General features: G+C 36.3%; 2 protein-coding genes across 4 annotated transcripts in view; one reads left to right on the top strand and one right to left on the bottom strand.

The window, feature by feature from the left end:
* Positions 1-10,641, bottom strand: part of Tif-IA (RNA polymerase I-specific transcription initiation factor RRN3 homolog Tif-IA) — a 52,622-nt gene extending 41,981 nt beyond the window's left edge. Inside the window, exons 1-2 of one of the 2 annotated variants that reach the window (XM_067272349.1) lie at positions 10,512-10,641; positions 3,344-3,510 (exon numbers count right to left, since the gene is read on the bottom strand). In XM_067272349.1, the coding sequence (XP_067128450.1) occupies positions 3,344-3,457 (114 nt within the window). In that variant the 5' untranslated portion in view covers positions 3,458-3,510; positions 10,512-10,641. The remainder of the gene's footprint in view (positions 1-3,343; positions 3,511-10,511) is intronic. The other variant, XM_067272350.1, reaches the window with a different exon arrangement.
* mah (mahogany) overlaps positions 1-20,834 on the top strand; it is a 353,681-nt gene that overhangs the window by 317,337 nt on the left and 15,510 nt on the right. Inside the window, exons 1-2 of one of the 2 annotated variants that reach the window (XM_067272354.1) lie at positions 3,685-3,831; positions 15,564-15,711. The exons of the other annotated variant lie outside the window; for it this stretch is intronic. Of the exons in view, the coding sequence (XP_067128455.1) occupies positions 15,616-15,711 (96 nt within the window). The 5' untranslated portion in view covers positions 3,685-3,831; positions 15,564-15,615. Of the gene's footprint in view, positions 1-3,684; positions 3,832-15,563; positions 15,712-20,834 lie in introns of those variants that run through there. 2 annotated transcript variants of the gene reach the window in all.

Genomic DNA, 20,834 nt, shown 5'->3' with positions numbered 1-20,834 from the left:
GAGTGATCTGAGTATTGACCATCTTTGCTTTTTAAAATCTTATTATAAAAATTTACAACAATATTTTGTATTGTGTTTTATTTAAAAAGCAAAAGTTACCTTTTAAGTTATAAGTTTGTTCTAAGTTCTTTTTTTTTAATTTTCAACTCAATTCAAAGCATTTTTATTGTTGTTGTTCTATGTAGTTTCCAGCAAACTTTAATAAATTTTTTCTATTTGTGAAAATTTCTACGTAATTCAAAGGTAATTTTTAATATATATCTTACACAGTATTATTAATATAGAAAAATAAAAAAAAAAAAAAATTAAATACCTTCTAAAACCGATAACCGGTGCGAACTATTTTTCTAAATGGCGAACGTTTTCATTGCCCCTCCTGGGCTCTTCCTCAGGCCAATTCTGGATTTGATAATCGAACAGCATAAATAAATGGGACGTGTTCCGTAATTTAAACGATCGAGTACGTTGGGCAACCGCGTGCCGTTCCAAATAAAAAAAAATCTTTTGTTTTTGGAACGGCACGCGGTTGCCCAACGTACTCGATCGTTTAAATTACGGAACACGTCCCATTTATTTATGCTGTTCGATTATCAAATCCAGAATTGGCCTGAGGAAGAGCCCAGGAGGGGCAATGAAAACGTTCGCCATTTAGAAAAATAGTTCGCACCGGTTATCGGTTTTAGAAGGTATTTAATTTTTTTTTTTTTTTTTTTTTTTTTTCTGTTTATACAACCCGGTGTGGGAGAAGTGTTAGATTATTAATATAATTTTGGAGGTTGCAGAACATATTAAATTACTTTTAAAAAAATGAAAAATAATTTATATTAATTTAAGTATCTACATACAATCATGGAACACCAGGGATGTAAACCACACTTTCGGGAACCTTTTGCCGGTGTTGGACACAAAACAAAAAATCGTCGTTAACGTTTTCGAACTTGGTAGTTCTTCAGACGGTCAAAACCTTTAATCGCCATCTACTCGCACCGTATGCGCATGTCCGATCAACCAGCTGCATCGTGAAGCATTCGATTTCGATTTAAAAATAATTCGTTCCATTATTCAATCTGCGTTCCTAGTTTTTTGACCGTCTGAAGAAGAACTACCAAGTTCGAAAATGTTAACGACGGTTTTTCGTTTTGTGTCCAACACCGGCAAGAGGTTCCCGAAAGTGTAATTATATAATTTGATTTCATGCTATTTTGTATATCTTAAAAATAATTAATTTTGTCCCAGGATTTCCCAGAATTCCGGGAAACGATTCATTTTTATCCCGGAATCACGGGACAAGCAAAAGACCGGGAAATAAGAAACCCTAGTCAGGTTAGGTTAGGTAAAGGACTTGACACTGACTTGGACTACACTCACATCCTCTCTCGCGTAGCAGCCTTAAAAATTATATTCATGACAACACTATGTAAAAATGGAATCAACAATGGTTGAGCAGTAAAACTGGTAGAATAACTTTACTTTCCTTGTGCTGAATGCGGGTTCTCATCACCACTTAGAGATTTAATGTTTGCTACTGCTCAACTACTTACCAAGCATGATAATTTTAGAAGCTACCTGGTGATGTATAACCAGGCAGAAACTGCCTCTTGCTTTTGCTCTACAGAAAACCTAGACACACCGTCGACCATATGATCTATCATTGCCCCATTTACCATCAAGATAGACTTATTCTGAAATTAGAAAACTTTACGCTTGGTTTCGGGTGGTCACGTCCACTCGATAAGCTTGTTCAGAAGCCACTGTTTGATGCTTTTTACAATTATGTTCAAAAAATATGGAAGAAAAGACTATTTATAATTTATGATCTCTAGTTTTACATTTTAGTTTTCAGTAAAAGCTGAATACCAATTTTATATTTACTTTGTATTACGTATTTTGGTTTATGTATTCTTAGTGTTATACACCCATAGAAGTGGTGCACTTATTCTAATAAGAAACAAGAGAGAGAAACTACCACATGGCTTTTCTCCCACGATAAAAATTGTGTTGAGCTTAAATCTGCTAGCGTCATTATTCTATCACGTCACACGAGACAACGAGCGTTCTTAATAGAAACCACCAAAAGAAATACTTGACCCCCACCCACCCAAAATACCTTACGTAATTTACGGACTGCCCATTATTACATATGATTCTTTCACATATATATTCAAATTTTTAGAATTTTAACTAGAAAATTATGTTAAATTTCACTTAAAAATTCAGATAGCAAGTTCTTTGATACTAAAATTTCTAATTTTACATAGTTTTTATGGTTTTTTTTAATCTGAGAGAGTTATTGTTTCACTTATAGTAATAATTTTAGTTTGATTAAATTTTACGATCTATCTAAACTTGATTCTGTAATAATATAATACTTCTATCATTAATGTAAAGCATCCAATACTGATTAAGGTAACATATTAAAGAATAAACATAATACATTCACTGCTGCAAACACTATAACTTCACATAATGCACCTCATTTTCATGTTGTTTCCTCCTAAAGTTATACAATGTCTTTTCTTTTAGAATAAATTTAACATATCTTAAAAGAATTTAATATATCTACGACAGTTCAGGATGCTATAAGTTTGTACACTGTAAATAGACCTTTTCTTATGAAAGTGGTGTGTGAATTATACTGGCTCACTAGATTTATTATTATTATTATATCTGTATTAACAAAACAGGAGGAGTCAATAAAAGGTTGAGGAATCTTGAAAGGATTGATAGTCAAAAAAGTTGGAGACCCGACTTAACAACTGACTGATAGCATTATGCTAAGCAAGTATGCAAGATTAATTAGTGGTTATGCTGATTTTATTACCCTTTTAATGTCACAGTTTATCTGATATGCCATTTTAAACATTAAAAAAGTACATTAAAACAATTAAAAAACCGTATAATTAAGAAGATTCATTAATTATTATTATTAATTAATAGCAATTCATTCAGATTATAATTGAAGTAATAAATGCCAGAAATTTAAACTACTGAATTGTAGGTAAACAATAATTAAAATGATTTACATTTAAACACTTAGAGCACTGGTTAATTAATAATGATTGTGCATTTTTATTCATGCATTAAAATGTCTGTATCTGAAATTCTGATAAGTGACATTTTATAAGCATATTTTAACCTTGTATGTTTTGGACATACTAATTCTGATAACATTAGATAATTGACAATAACATCAGTGATTACAATAAGGTTCAATCGTATTCACAAAGAATAAAGATTTAATTAACTGAAAATACTTAGAATTGTAGTAAGAATCATGTTAAAATTAAAAGATTTTTACACGATTATTATTATAATTTGATAAATAGATATATTTCTAAATTACCTTTGTTTCAGAATTAAGAAGCATAGCGCATAATTCTCTGTACTTCAATCTCTGTTCCGACGTATTGTTCAAAATCTCAAAAAAATCCATTACTTGCAAATTCAAAGGCGACATGGCCGTTAATTCAAATCTTTAACTCTTTCCGGTTAATGTTAATATAGAATTTTCTGTAATATTATAATAATTTTTATAGTACATTATAAGTCTATTTATTTAAATTTCATTTTAGAAAAAAAAAAATCACTTGTTTTATAATATAATTTTAAAAATACATTGTGTTAAAAATAGTAAACCATTGAACTTGTTGCCAAGAGAGACTGGGCTTGGTCCAGCAGTCACCGGTGACTTCTGGACTGGGCCCAGGCCAAGTTTATTTTGTTTAAAGTTTCTTGAAGTTTGCAACAAACACAGCAATTACATATTTATAAACTTTTAGGGTCTCTTGGGTCCCTGTTACTCCCTCTTGGAAGCCCTGATTTAATTACAAGGTAAATATTTTCTTAATTAAAATAGACTATAAGAATTTTATTTATAACTTTAAAATTCTCAGAATCAAATGTTTTAAGTAATTTTAATCAAATTATTACATAATGCAATGAAAGAGATGGAAATCTTTTAGAATACCTTAATATTTAGATCAAATCAAATGTTGAATAAGTTTGCATACATTTTCTACATACTGCAAAAGAGTTAATTTAAATCTTTTGAAAAATTAGCATTTTTAAGCTTATTAACAACTTAAATACAAAGAAATTATCAAATATTATAGAGAAGTCAATTCTATTGAAAACAATATATGCCAAGTTTCCATAATTAGATGACATGAACTTTAAAAAACTCAATACAATTTCTGCAAATTATTATTGAAAATAAGACAAAATTCACAATAGTTTACACACATAAGTAGTCAGTAAAAAATAAAAATTGACAGCTTGATTGCTGAGGTCATAAAACTGTCAGCTTGTCACTCTGACACTTATGTTCCAGTCTGGGTCATAAACCTCTGGAATTTCCACAGACGATCTGTTCCCGTCCATTACCAATTGGTTGCACGTGTAATGGGCCCGGCCAAAACCACGACAGATACGATTAAAAGGGCAGAGAGTAAGAAAAAAAATTTGGCAAATCAGTTTTTATGTAATTAATTTCTAAAATTAAAAACAAATATACAAAATAACAACTATATTTAATTTATATCTCAACTATTTTACAATATTTTTTCATTATTTATGGGATAAACAAAATTATAATCATAAAATAAATTTAAACTGAAGTATTTGGGTAAACAAATACATATTATCCATCCGACATAGGCGCAATTATATGCTTTATTAATTGCGAAAGCCTTACTGCTTTATGTTTAACACAAGTAATATAGATATGAAATCAGAGGAAATAACAACAGAAAATGTGTTTATGCTAAAATATTGTTGCAAAGAAATTATGATTAATATTAATAAATTACATTCTGTGGTTCATATATATTATTAAAAAATATAAAACAAAAACTTTTTCAAAATAAGCCATGCAATGATTATCCTTTATTAATATGTCAAAATTGTTATTCTTCAAATTACAAATTTCTTTTATATTAATACTTGAAATTTAATTTTCTCCGCTAATAAAATAAGTGTGTTATTAATTACATACTTAACAAAATCAGGTGCTAAGAAAGTTGCATACTAAAATATAGTTTAAGTCTACACCAGGCCTGGCCAACCCAAATTGTTTCACAGGCCACTTTGATTATGCGTAACATTACGGTGGGCCACAATTTAGGCAAACATGCTTTTAAAAAATTAAAACAAATAAAATTTTATTGTTATACCAAGAGTTCGTACTTGCACTTGCGCATTATAACAATGACACATGCAAGTTTTAATTTATTTAACTGTTTTGGTATACACATAACGGGAAACAAAAGTTTTAATAGATATATAATATCGCTTAGCGGGCCGCACGCGGCCTGCGGGTTGGCCAGGCCTGGTCTAAACAAATGAATTTATGAATACGGCGTATATAAATCATTGTGAATGCTTAAACATTTTAAAGTATCGATCTTGAATAATTACGAGACAATTTACAAAACAGTAGATTTTAACATAATTTTAAATTCTTCCTGGCATATCCAAGAACAAATTCTCTGTCACATCAGAGCAAAAACCTTAGAATCCTTAAAAACCATCTACAGTAGACTCCCCTATAACACGGTAAATACGTTCCGTGTTATATGTTCCCTGTTGTACGAGTCACGTAAGTACACCAGCCAATCGCAGCCCGGCACGTGTGCAGTTTAGGGGCTACGGCTGTTCGAAAGGTTTTCTTCCATAAAATTAATCGATTCTAGACTAATTTGACTCGACATTTCCAAATCACGTATAATGTTTTGGGAATAATCCATATAAACTATGCTATAAACAAAAAATTGTAGGATTACTTACCGAGTGCGCACCGTTCGACCACGCCATTGCTTAAGCTCGTTTTCGTCGCGGAGCGGTTCGTCAAACGGCGGACGCGTGTTTCCCGATCGACAAATTTTTCGCAGAAAAATAACTTAACTTTGGAGACATCATTGAATAATAAATGTTTTTTAGTAGGTCCAGTGCTCGTTTAAACTCAACAGTTTGTACAATATCTGCTATCAGTCCAGATTCGACCAATCCTGTTGCGACACCGGTCGGCGACGACGTTTTACCGTGTTATACGAATACGATTGTTGTATTAATAATTTGGAAAGATGACCCAACGCATTAATGATTTCTTAACTGCAATCGACGACAATGAACATGGTTTGAAACTAAAATTAGAACAAAAAAGCCAAAGAAACATCCATTTCTTGGATATTAACATGAAATTTAAGGTAGGAAACATACAAACGACGGTATATTTGAAATCGACACACGCTCCTTTATACATATCGGCATGTTCGAAAGACCCGTTTAAGTATAAGCTATCTGCATTTAAGGCACTCATCAAAAGGGCCTTCTTATACTGCACCAATGTACTAGATCGGAACAAAGAAATTAATAGAATCCAAAAGGTAGCAAAGAATTTTGGATATAAAATGTCCAAAATCAAAGGCCTCATCAAAAGTTACAGTAAACAAAAAGGTACAACGGCAACGAATAACGGCAGCACAACTTTCCACATACAATGAGCAAACAAGGAAGGTGGTGAAGGAATTGGGAAAATACAAAAACACAAACGTAATTTACAAACAAGCACCCAATATTTATAGACTATTAAGAAATGATAAAGGCAAAATTGGAATGAAGGAACAAGCGAGTGTATACAGTATACCGTATGAGAACAACAATTAGGAATTGATAAAGAATATATAGAAGTGACAAGAAGAAGCCTCAAAGTATGGGTAAAGGAACATAAATATAGTGTGAGTAAGGGACTCGACAGCACGATTTTGGCAAGTATGGCGCAGGCAGACGGAGCGGTAGTCAAATGGAACGAGGCAAAGATAGTTAAAACAGGACATTCACCATCCATTGCGATGGAAATGGAAAAAATAGAAATTTACAAAAGTAAAATGAGATACAGATGCTTAAACTCAAAAGATGCAAATGCATTACCATCGGCTTGGAAGTACAAAATTGAAAAGAGTATGGGTTATGATAAGCCATAAAAATATGGGCTGGAGTTTATAGGAATTAGTATTCACACTAAATTAATTTGGATGTAAATTTTTTTGTTATTATTCAGTTATTGTATTTTATTATTTATGTTTACTTTTTTACTTTATGTTTTTGTTTTTCGTTAATTTGCAACACGTTTTGAGTGTGTGTTAATCCGTTAATTTAAAGTGCAAATTCAAATAAATTCAAATATTACCATTTCGGACAAGAAGTGTAAAGCCTGAAGATGGCCTATTATAGTAGGCTGAAAACGTTCGGAATAAAACAATAAGCTCGGCGAATATAAATCAGGTGTGTTTATTTATTAATTGATTTATATAGTGCTGAGAAAGAGATAGATAGATAAATAAATACTATTTTCAGGAATCAAAAAAATCGTTTTTAATCAGAAACGTTTATGTTCTTTTATAAGAACATCTTCAGCAGAAACTCTTTTTTCAAATTGCAATGAAATGAATACATTTACAGAATACAGTTACATTCAAACATTAAATTAAATAATTCTGATTAAAAGCAATTTGCTGAATTCCTGAAAATAGCATTTATTTATTTAATATGGTGTCAAGTATGAATGTATTTTCTATTGATATTTTTGGAGTTTTTACTAATGGATTTTAATTACATTAAGATTTTAGATTTATTCAAGTTTTAATTTAATGGGTTTCAGTTACCATGTTTTTTGAACTTTCTGCTCTGTGGGCACTAAGAGAGCCTTTTTTCTTTGCAAGCCCATTACAGGTTCATCCAGGACCACAATGGGGCGACTGGGTGGCTACCAAGAGTAGTTTATTCGGGTACGTCGGGCACTTCCAGACGTACCCGAATAAACCACTCACGAAAAATTCTTGGGGTTTTATCAGCCCGTCTGGGACCCCATAGTAGTAGGTTGCTACCTTTAATTGCTTGGCCATCCGGCCTAAGGGTTTTAGTTACTGTTATATATAGAGTCAGGTACTTTTGGGAAGTATCGAATGGAGAAGTAAGATGTTTGTTGTTGCCAGGGGGTAGTTATGTTTTGATATTACTATAATAAAATGGGTTCTCTTTTTTTTTCTTTGATTGTTTTTACAATAATTTTTAACTTTTTTCCCCACTTAACTTCAATTACAAGAAACTGGTAAAAAATATTCCAGTAACAGCAATATTTAATATTTTTCATTATTGGTAATAAATTACCAATTTTCACACTTTACTGCCAACATGCTAAAAGACTATGTGTTTTTTCCTGATGAGATTAGCATTTCCTTGTTTCCATCTAGTCTGTGACCATGCCAGCTTTAAGCAGTTCACTTGACTCCACATTGATAAGGCTTGTCTGTATCTGTGCACCAAGGTGCTCACTGTCAGCTACATGTGAAACGTTGGTCAAGGCAAGTGTCAGCAAGCCTTCACCAATGTGCAACATGAAAAATATGCAGTAGTACTAGTTCAAGGTAAAAACTAATGATGCAACAAATATTCGGTTACTATTCGGTATTTGGCCTACCGAATACCGAATATTTAATCACTATTCGGCCGAATATCTAAAAACAGGAGTAAGAAATAACAAAAACGCAGTGAATTAATCATTTTGGTATTCAGATTTAATGTTATCGGGTTAGTGTTGTTTGTTTATATTTATTTATAACTTATAACCTGCACAAAATAAAAAACAAATTATTATTAGTCACATGTATTCACAATTTATAATTACAAAAATCAGCACACGTACACACCTATTCGTTCGAGAATCGTCGCACATCTGAGGGTTTGACCCTGCCTATCCTTTTTAAGCACTCGCCTTTGCTCTTCCCTTTCTCTTACCTCTATCGCTCTAGTCCACGTATGCCTATGCATACATCATAATGTGCACGCACAATACTTTCGATTTGTCACTTTTCCTTCGTAGCTCTCCCATTTTACAATTACGTGACTCGTAGCCCGGTGATAACGGAGAAAAGAGACAGATAGGGCGTCGGTATAAGTCACAGTTATGATTTCACAGATTCTAGACAGCTCGGTAGCCCGAACGGCCCCAGGCTTTCGCCCACGCACACTAAGTGACGTTCATTACGAGCATTTAGCTTTCCAAAGTCTACGAGAACAATTATTTGGCATCGACGGCCGCGAATTTTGCGCCAATAAGCTGCCTCGACTCGTTCGATCACGTCATCGACTCAATTTCATATTTATTTTCACATTTTCGCTTCGCGGTCCTTCTCTGTTCTTTTTCCGTTATTTACACGTGTAGGTCATTTCGTTGTTATCCACATTTGATATCATCATTTATCACACACTGCCACAATGCTCTTGTCCGTCCGCTACAACTGTCAAAAATTAAAGAGATTGGCGAAGCATAGTGACAACGGGCCAATAGAGAGCGGGGTCCTTGCCGTAACGCAGTTTTTCGTACGTGCGTTAATCGAGCCGAACAGTCTGGCCGAATATCTGGCTACTCGGCCACGCTCCCGGCCAAATATTCGGTAATCGACCCGAGGCCAAATATACTATTTGTTGCAACACTAGTAAAAACCGTTTACAGTCGGTAGAAGTTAAGGCGTTTATTATTTACGTCACGGGCACCGGTTGCCGTCGCGACGCCCGGCGCAACACGTAAACACGACGTCCGCAAGCGAGAACCGCAGTCGTTCGGGTTGCACATTTAGAAACAAATATATCGCAGAGAGTCGCACGCGGAGGTTCCTTCGACTTTTTTACCCGTACCGGTACCGTCTACGGCTCCGTTAAGGTTCCGGCTACGTCGGTCGCGCGCAATTTTACCCAGAAAAACACTCGATAACATATTAGACTTACGAAACACAGTTCGTTTTGGGTCGGAAACGGTATTTTAAACGAGCAGTCCGTCGCGGATAAGTCGGGCCTCGTCTTTTATACCCGTCCCGAACGACTCGGTACAGAGTACGATTTTAAAAAAAAGGCCCTCGGCGTCAACAGAGCAGAAAGAGTAAAAAAAGGAAAGCTAGACCACAATAACCATTAATCCGTCAACGGTTTCAAAGTCATCCTGCAGTATTTGTAACAGATGTTATTTTCTCCTCTTATTTATAACAATTATTTTTAAACAACAATAACTTTGTTATTTACAAATAACTATTTTACTCATCACTAAAGTGATTTTCATCAAGAGCGAAAACAATTTAAATACTGAATTTCTTCTTGTATAACCTGTTAAGAATGAGAACTCACAGTTGAAAACCTATCATATGGATAATATCGTCTCCTAAACTGGTGTTTTGTGTTCAATGATAACAATTCTAACCTCTTTCGGTAGAAATATCACAAGGAATGGGTACAATAACTACAAACGAAACATATCATTTGTAGTATTATACCTATTCCTGATATTTCTCATATTTTTCATTTGAGAAATAATCATTAACATTTCTCGAGGGTTTTCGAGATTAAAAAATATACAGAAATACACACACTGTATCACTACATTCTTTTCCTAAATACTGTAGTTCATACCAGCTGAAATTAGAAATATAAAATAATTATATATAATAATGATATAAACTTACCTCAATTTGTATACTTAATTCAATAGTACGTATTATTATATTTGTTATTTTTAAGTAATTAAATGAATGAGAAATTACATTGGACGAATCATCCACATGTTGCACCACGTAGATGTCACTTCCCACGAAGATCGAAGCGCCCTCTTCGAGGAATTATCAAATATTTTAAAATTGTATAAATATATTAATTATTTTCATATTTTTATATTAATGTTTTAAAATATTATTCAATTATTTTTTATTAAAAATTTTACGGAATTAGTAAGTCGGTCTAATTTTTATTTTCTATACAGTAAGATTTGAATCTGTTTCTACGAGTATCCGGCACACGATGGGTTCGTATTGATTTTCAATTTAACCTATGTTAGACTAACTTATAAAAAAGTGACTCTTCGACTCGAAATACGATTCCAGATCAGATTCGATTCCGGTTTCCTTTAGCCGTAAGCATAAGATTTATCTGATGACGCGTTAAGATCGCCGGCCGTGTGGCCGAAGCGGATAAATCGCCGTTCTGGGGAACCCGGGTCCGAATCTGGGCAAGCAAAAAATTCTTCTCGGATATATCACCACCCAGCCGCCATATTTTAGACCCGGCTAAATCCACCCGTGGCCCTGGAAAAAAGACTCACGTAGAATAATTATAAATTTTAATATATATCTTAAACAGAGTTTAATCTTTATATTTTTTCCTCTTTCCGTCCTGTGGACATTAAGATGTTCTTTTTTCCGGAATCATTGCTAAGCTGGTTACAGCCATTCCTGGTTCGGCCAAGCCGACGACGGGAATGGCCGTACGGAGAATAGTTCGCCCATTAAATAAACTCACGAGATTTTTGATCCGGATTCGAATCTCGATCCTCCAGAGCGAAAGGACGGCGGCTTTATCGCCTCGGCCATTCGGCTGTCTAAGTTTAATGTTTTGAACCATTAATTTTTCTATCGTCGATATTTTTGGCCAGCTTTGCAAAATACAATTCTTAGGGCACTGTATTCTCGTAACACATTACGGTATTGTCAAGATTATATGACGATGCTTCGTAATCATCCGCATCTGGTAACGAGCGTATTGATCACAGACGAGCTTACGTACAGTACCTCATTAAGACATTGTTTAAAATTACACAAAATTCTTATATACTGCTTGTAATTGCAATTGTGTTCAATACGAGTACAGTCTTATCTATATCAAAATTAATTTTGTAGACAAACATTAATTCTTGTTAAATTTTACGAAGTTCTTTTCGCAGCTCAAATTGCCGAAATCTAAAGATAGAGTAAAAAGGATTTTTCGGTAGGTATTAGCAATAAAATAAGCTTGGCAAACAATTAGTTCATTTAAACTAAATTTCTTTAATATATCGATAACGGACTGTCTCGTATCCCAAATTAATCTGCAAGCGTATACAAGTAGATCCAGTTTTACATTATCTAAAGGTAATTGTAAAGCCGAATACTTTAAGGTTTCATTTTAGTCATTTCATAGCCGAATGTTATACTTTGTCGACGCTAAAGAACCACCCGTTCTACAAAACAAAAAAGAACCGAATTAAACTAACGATTTTACCCTCTTTTCCCGGTTTCCCATAAATTCTAAGTGTTTCTTCTTTAAACAAAGTTAAAACTTTACGTAAATATTCACTCTATCTTCTGTAATTCTTCGAGATAATATGTATTGCTTGCGCTGTATCTGTTCCTATATATATATATATATATATATCAGGAAGTAATTTGCATATCCGTGCACTCCGTATAACGAGAATCATAAAAATTAATTTTTTCGTTAATATTTTACCGAACGCTCTCAAATTCCATTATATATCTTATATATAAAATTCTCGTGTCACAATGTTAGTTACCGTACTCCTCCGAAACGGCTTTACCGATTTTTACCAAATTTGATATGCATATTCAGTAGGTCTGAGAATCGGCTACTATCTATTTTTCATACCCCTACACCATCTCCCCCCTTTCAAAAATATATTTATATATAAATTAAGGCTTTTATGTCCAACAGATGGCGCTACTTTCCGACGAACTAAGTTTGCTTTTCTGTCAGGCATTATGCTTTTCTGTGAGAATGGACTGAAGCAGATCATTTTCTATCTATCTATATAAATAATATATAACGTTCGTTTGTTCTTTTCTATGTTGTTTATATTAGTTTTAGTTTACGTTGTTTAGCATCGCGCGTGAGTTCTTTTGTATTTTATTTAAATTTGAAATTGGTTATTCGGAACAGTATTCGAATGTTGTTAGCCTGACGATGGCCATGGAATGGGCCGAAAACGTTTGTTTATGATTAAAGTTAAAGGTTCTCAGCATCAAGGTGTTGTTGTCTTACAGTGTAATAGAGTCTGAGTGAGGTTAGGAGAATAACTATTAATTATTCCTATTTTATTAAAATTATTACTTAATATAAATATTAATATAAATAAAATATAACGTTCGTTTGTTCCTACCGATTCCTTTGAAATTTTGACACAACGTTGCATTCGAATACGCACGTGTTTTTATATAATATACATGTCGAAATTCCCCCCAGTGGGGGGAGATGGACGGGATTAAGGCTTACCGTGAAGAACTCGGCTTCTATTATACTATTTTACATGCGTTTTTTGCGTTTTTAATTGCGTTTTAATAGGTTACGTCAACAGAATATACACTAAAAAGGGATTTTTCGATATTCCCCAGCGGGAAAAGTGACGGGATTAAGGCTTACTGTGAAGAACTCGGCTTTTATTATACTATTTTAGATGCGTTTTTGATTGCGTTTTAATAGGGTACGTCAAGAGAATATACACTAAGAAGGAATTTTTTGAAATTTCCCCCACGGGGGAAGTGTTATACATTTATAATAGATACATTTTGAGCCACAACAACGCGTGGCCGGGTCAGCTAGTTTATTTATATTATTAATATCATCAATTATAGATATTTGTATATTTATGATTTTCTAATTTATTTTATAAAATAATTACTAATTATGCAAATATGGCGCGTTTATTTATAAACGATTAACTGTAAATAAATACTTTATGGACGGATTTTTCAATATTCAAGATCATATTTTCGGTAAGAATAATTATTCCATAACGAATATCTCGACATTTAATCGTTTCTTTTCTAGTCAATCTACGTTCTTCCGATAATAACCGCGATTAAAACTTATACGACATAGAGACGAGCGAAGAATTTTTTTAAATTAATCGTTAAATTAATTAAAATATATTTTAATTTTATTAAGACGTGAGAATATTTTCCGGTGTGCGATGCACCGGAGTAATTTCTATATTCTGGTATAATTTTAATAACCCGCGAGTGACCACGCGCGACGTTTCCGACCGAGTGGTTTTCGTTCGAATAAATACCGGTATCCGTTTCGTCGTTATACCGTACGTTTCTAACAACTTTGTCGAAAATTGCGAACGAAACTATTCGATACGCGAATACGCGACAACTGACAAAATGCCGGAAGCGTTTAGAAGACGTAGCTTCCGTCGGTATATAAAAAGTCGACCCATTAAGAACGGACGCGCTCTCGCTCACACTAAAACATATAACGTGCCCCACTTACAAATTTACGCCGGTAAACAATCCGAAAATTACTTTTACGCGGTTGTCGTTACCGAAAGATAATTGTTCCGCCGATAATCGGCACTCGCGCGTTCCATTAGCCGATACTCTCCCGGCAAATCGTCGCTTAACCCGTCGGTACGCTAAGAAAACACTAAGAAAATCTTTCCTTCGTACAAATCGTAGGTCGCCCCGTTTACGATAACATCGTCGATTTTTAAAGACACCGTACTTTGTCGTCGTATATGCTAAACAGAAATAAGTTTTACTCCGTTTCTTTCGATCGCTCGCAATAATCACCCGGTCGACGCCGCGACTAGAGAAGCTACGAAACCAGAAATACTCGTTTTAAAATACATCCAAATGCGGTATATACGTAGTGGACGCGTATAAAGTAACAGACACCGTCGCGGAATAAACAACCGTCGGCCTCTTATTATTTTCCCGAACGTCGCGAAGATCGATCGCTACGTCGCGCTTCGACTTTCGAGACGACAATACGTCGGGCGGGAAATTTTTGAAAATATTATCTCGTAAACCGTGCCAAGAATTTTTATCGAAAACCGAAACAAAATGTTCCAAATTGACAGGCGGAGAAAACACCGTACCGTCTAATACAAATTATAGGATTAAAAAAAAAGCCACAGAATAAAAAAGTTACCGAAAACTTTCGTACTAGTATTTTGTACTTAAGGTATTTTAGTAAAATAATTTGGCGGAAAGTCTTAGATTTTCTTCAAATAATTATCGAAGAAAGAAACAAACCCGTAAAAACACGAAAATAGAACCTAAAATGTCCGCGTAATCAAAAACATCCGGCGGGACTGCCGGCGTGGCAAAGGGCGCGCGCCTTCTCAATCCGTTAACGACATAAAACGATCCGAGCGCCTCGTTAATATAATTTTTATCGATATTTACAACGTGAAACTCGACGAATAACTTTTTTCGATTATGCCAAACGGAGTACGCGCATTTCCGATAAGGTAGCGATACGAAACGTCGCATTGTATTAAATACCTTATTTCGTATAGATTAGCCGAAAAATTTGCAATTTATCTCCCAGAAACTTATACGTAATTTTTACGCTTCCGAATTATCGATATTTGGGGGATTTCGTAGATTTTCGGGCCTAGAAGAGCGGACGCGACGACGTAATGCGCGAATTTGCAAAACTCGTTAAATATAATAAATTTAACTATTTTACAATTAAAGCCAACTTTCTGATAAGTACAAATTGCAGATATCGCAAGAGCGACACAAAAATCATATTTATTACGCAATTTTACGCAATAAAATTAAATATATTGTACGTATAATTAAAAAGATTACCGTAAATTTTGATATCTTCGTTAAACGTGGTAATTTTTCAAATCAGAAAGGAGATAAGAAAGATAGAGTTAATTGTTTTAGAAGGTTACCAATGCCCTTTAGCTAGTGATAAAAAGAGTCGATTATAATGTTTTATTTTTCATTCAGATAAAAAGCACCACCTCCTCGTGTTCGAGCCGTAAATAATTCCCGTAAAAAGATGGAAGAAGCGGACAACAGCGTTTCTTTACGCTCCTTGAAGCGATTAGCTTCCGTATCGGAAGCCGTAGACAAAGAATTGGATAAGAACGAAGCGGTAAGAATTTACGTATAAATTGTTTTAAAACCGGATATTTTCGCCAGATAAAAAATTACGACTAATATTATCGTACGTCTAATCGATGGAGTAATAGAGTACGGAGGATTATTTTTAACCCAGGGAGCCGATAAACCGGATAAAGTTAGCGTGGCGCGATAAAACCCCGGGCCTACGGACCACGCGCGCGTAGTAAAAGACTTATACGTCGCAAGATTTAGACGCGCGGATCTAAGATCTTCCTCCTCCCCGGATCGTAACGGGTAATATATATTATTTGGGGGGACGAGCCAAGGCGCCGGTAGCCGCGTACCTCGAGGCCCTAAGCCGTAGCTCGTTTAGCGTAAGTGCCGTATGGCCGCGGCTGGATTTTTACAAACTGTTGGCCAAAATTTAAAAATACGTAATTACGTTTTAATAAGTTGGCGAAGACCATTATAAACATTATCGAGGGCGATAGAATCGGACGAAAATAAAGTCGTCGTATTTTTCGAGATAAAAGAAGGCTCCGAGTACGGCGATTATTTTGTATATTCCGATACCGAATGGTTAAATGCGAAGGAATTTTTAAATTATGGGATAAAGAAAATGATTTCGACGGATCGAAGAAAGATAAATTCGTAAACCCATTTTACAGATATAATTTCCGAGAAGTTCCGATCAAACTTTGGAGATTTCGATTAATTTTTAAAAAAAAAGAATACTTTATTCGTCTGACTTTCCGACAACTTTCGGACTCGCGTCGTCGCACAGAATATTTTCGAAAAATGGCGATTTTTGAAAATATTTTGCACGGATACTCCAAAAATCGCCAATTTTTAAAGTATTTACGGTGAAAATTTTATAATTCGCTAATTTACGTCGCCAACTCCTCGGCGAAATGTCCGAGTTTAAAGACTTTCGGAAGTTTTGGACTCGGAATAACGTTTCGATTCCGCTTACGAAAATTACGCGCAAAAGTTGTTCCGAAATGCGCGACGGATTATCCGATTCCGAAGTAAGAACTCGGATTTCCATTCTAAATTTACATTTGTAATTTTATCGAAAATTAATAGTAACGTTTGTATTAAACTTACGATTAAAAATTATTACCGGTAACTAAAATTTAACGTAAATACTATTACGTTAATTTTTTTTCGGTTACCGGTTTAGGAACGTCGAAAATATTTGCCACCCCGGAAATTTCCACGGCCGGTCCGTCCCGGATATCTCGGGCCTAACCGCGGACCCGGCCGAACACTCGATAGGCATTAAGAGAAGGCCCGTAAGTCGGCGCGGGGCGGCAAGAATCGAAATTACCGGGGGGGGGGGGAAATACCGATAAGAAAACGGAACGATTGTTAAACGGTTATATTAAGACGTAAAAATTATCATCGTACGCATTCGATACGAATATATTCGAAAAGTTTTAAATATTACTTATCTGAAGATTCGATAAATATCGCGTACGTTTATAAACACACTCGTTATAGATAATTCAAATAGAACCAAGGTACAATTTTACGATAAAGGGGATAGAAATAAATATTTTAAATACGCGAGCCCAAAAAACAAAATATACAATATACGAAATAGTAACATCGACGTAAAATATTTATTTGTATAAAGTACGGTACCGCCGTATTTTATACAAATAAATATTTTATATCCGTTCCGGGAGGCCGTCGGAAATGCCGATCGATTCCCTATTAGAAATAACGGAAAGCGAATTAATCCGTCCTCGGATCCTAAACTTAAAACGGCAGATACGCGTAATTTCGGGTAAAAATAACGCGATAAAATGCTCTAATATCGTGTATTAAAATGAAAATCGCATTTACCCATCCCGCCACGTCTTAAACGCGGCTGCCGGATCCGCCACGCGCGTACCGTTTTCGTACGATAATTTCCTTTTTCGTCTCGATCGTCCGTACCGCGACCTTCTTAAGACTCGTTACTTCCGCCCTCTTCTCCGATGCCAAAGTGTCTATCCTATTTTGATGGCGCGTTGGCTTTCGTTTCCTTTTATATCGCAGTAAACGGTCGGTACGTAACAGTCGGAGATATAAAACGGTATAAAAGAAAACGGTTATTTTTCGTATCGCGGCGCGGAACCGTCTCGGATAACGCGGAGGTACGATTCCGTCGCCGTCATTTTGGTATAAAGAAGGCGTAATTCTAATTTACGACGTGGCCGAAGCACGCCCGGATCCCGGCACTTAAACCGGGAACGAGGTTGTACGACGAAATTGGTAAGCCGGCCGTAGAGCCGGTTTCGGCGGTCTTTTCTCGTCTCTTTATTATCGAATCGAAAAATAGCGTGTAGACGAAGGCGCGGACTTAAATCGTTACGGACAACTCGAATCTAACCGCGGAACACCGTACGACAGTTTTAAAATAACCGGACCCGCGCTTTTATACTTCGAGCGCGACCATAGCGTTACGGTAAAGTACAATATTTGCTTCGATACTCGGACGTATTTTTCGGAGGGACCACCCTCCGAATAATGCCCGGGGTATTTTCGACCCGTCCGGATCCGTTCCCGACTTCTCCGGAACGGTAAGCCGCCATCTTAATCGCTCGGCCGTCCGGCCCGGCGTATACCGTCGTCGATAAGGCCATTCTCGCCGCGAGAAAAAAATAGGGCGCGGTCGTGTCGGGGACGCGGCCGCGCGTTTTACGCCAATACGCGTACGTTAACGGGTAATATTTTCTTCGGGCGTATTATACGTATGCCGTAATCGTTGCTTAACGGTAAGAAGTCGTTCGATCTCCGTGTTTTATTTACGACGGCGACATTTTGCTTTCGTCGGGTTGGGGAAAGAAATCGAGTAAACGAATAATTAGTGTGTTATAATTTTATTAACGATGGTTGCGCGATACGAAAAGTACGATACGAACGGCATACGGGACGGGTCGAGATTTCTGGCGTATTGCCTAGCGTTGTCGGAGGAGTTTCGATAAAGACAAATTATACTCGCCGCGCACCGAGTCTCGCCAGGTATTAACGTTAAAGTCTCCGACGATCGCCATGGGTGTGGCGAGATCCGGTTAGTATTCGGGTATAATCTTAACGACGTTTTTAGAATCGTAGCGTACGGAGCTTACTTTCCGCTAACGCCGTGCCCGGATGGACGTACGCGCGACCGAGTATTTTACGTTTCCGGCACCGCCGCACTCCGTCGTACGGTGTTTTATGGGTATCGCCGGATTGCCGTCGAGAAACCCCTTCCGACCGTACACGTTTTCTACATTTTGATTTGGCTTTTCCACGAATATAGGCCGACGTCGTAATAAGTTTTCTTAATTTTTAGCTTCGACACCGTACGTATTCGCCGTAACTACCCCGCACTAACGTTTTGTGTAGGCAATCGATAAATATCGACGAGAGCCGTAAATCGAAACTCGAACCGTCCGAGTCGAAATGTATACTAAACGGAAAGTATGTGCCGCGGCGAAACCGTCTCGAAATGGCGGCGCTCCCGCTCCGCCGCGCGCGATGCGTCGCATTCCCACTCGACGTAACGAATTTTTCGATCCTTTAACTATCGAGCGGTGTCGTTAAGTTTTAGACGTAGACGATAGATACGTAGCCGCGATGCCAAACCGTCGGTTTTCCGAATTGCCTCCCACTACGGAAGCAAATTTAAAATAACGGCCGTAGTCATTTCTAACCGTATTTTCAACGTTACCGAATATATTTTTATATACATTTTTTATCCACAAAACTCTCGAATGGCTGCTATCGGTCTGTTTTAATTCTCGACATTAGCGAGCTTTTTGGGAAAAACGTAATCGGAACCGTACTAGAGCCCGCTCCATCCTCGAATTTTGAATTTTTTCTCTCTCAATAATAAATCTTTCGTTAGAATGTCGGATACGGATAATAGGAATTTCTCGTTTACTAAAGTCTGTCGTAATCTTCTGTAACCGCCGACTTTCGAGTCGTCCGGATCTACGCGACGAAAATGTCGAAAGTTTACTCCAGAAAATTTTCGGAGCACGATCCGTCCGAACGCGTCGAGCGCGTTTCTCGCCCCCGGCGCCCTATCGTAGATCCGGCCGAACCCGTAACGGGCTTGCCGAAAAACATCCTCCTAGGTCCGCGGGACGAAAAGACTTTTAAAATACGTCCGAGGTAGTTTCGATGCCGGGCCGCAATTTTTAATTATATTTTTAATTTATTTAAATTAAAAGGCGCTCTCCGCCTCGAATTAATTAATAACGGCTGGCCCCCGTACGTCGTACTTTTCTTTTAACGATAGAGTCGTACCGGTCGTCTATTAGCGGCTTTCGAGGGAAATTTTGAATCGAAACGACGCGAGTTAACCGCGGCCTCCCGCCCTAGAGTCTCCGTATCCGGTCCCGTCGTTCGTCTATCCGACTCCGTTCTTCGGATCGAGAAAAGACGGACGAACGTTCCGAGGTTACGACGTAAGAGAACATTTCTAAAATCTTTAACTAATAACACCCGCAAGTTTTAACGATTTTGCTTAACGTCGAACAATTCTTATATATTTGCAATTAATTTTCCGAGTAATTTTATGAATAAGACAATCTTTTCGTAGATTCGTTAATTGCGAAATCGTCGGAAAATAGTTACGCCGCCGTTTTTGTTCGGATAAGTGGCAAAAGATAATCGAATTAATAACGATTAGAAAATGTAGACGAGAAAACTACGAAAAAACGAGGAATTTTTTCGCCAGATTCGATTATTTAATGTCGTTGTTTTCGATTCGACTTCCACGATTCTTCGGGATGTTTCGACATTTCCCGATATCCGATGTCGTGTCGGCGTGTCCGAGTAAGCGGCGCGGAATACTAACGTTAAAAAATGTCTTCGGATAACGTATTTAATCTATAACAAATAAATCGATCGACTTTTTTAAACGAAAATCCAGTTAGGATATAACAATGGACAAATAAATAAATATATATAGAATTGTGACGTATTATCTCAACTTCCATAAATTACGTAAGGTATTTTGCGGTGGGTGGGGATCGAAGATTTCTTACCATTTCTTACCGAGGGGTGGGGGAAATACATCTCGTCTTGCGTCATATTTTTTTTTTATCTCGTCGAGTGGTGGAATTTTGAATTTGTCTTCGATTTGGCGGTTTCTATTAAGAACGCTCGTTGTCT

The sequence above is a fragment of the Centruroides vittatus genome, unplaced genomic scaffold, assembly GCF_030686945.1.
Source record: "Centruroides vittatus isolate TY-2023 unplaced genomic scaffold, ASM3068694v2 contig_436, whole genome shotgun sequence".
NCBI lineage: Eukaryota > Metazoa > Arthropoda > Arachnida > Scorpiones > Buthidae > Centruroides > Centruroides vittatus.
The sequence above is the reverse complement of the archived record's forward strand: the minus strand, read 5'-3'. Positions and strand labels throughout refer to the sequence as shown.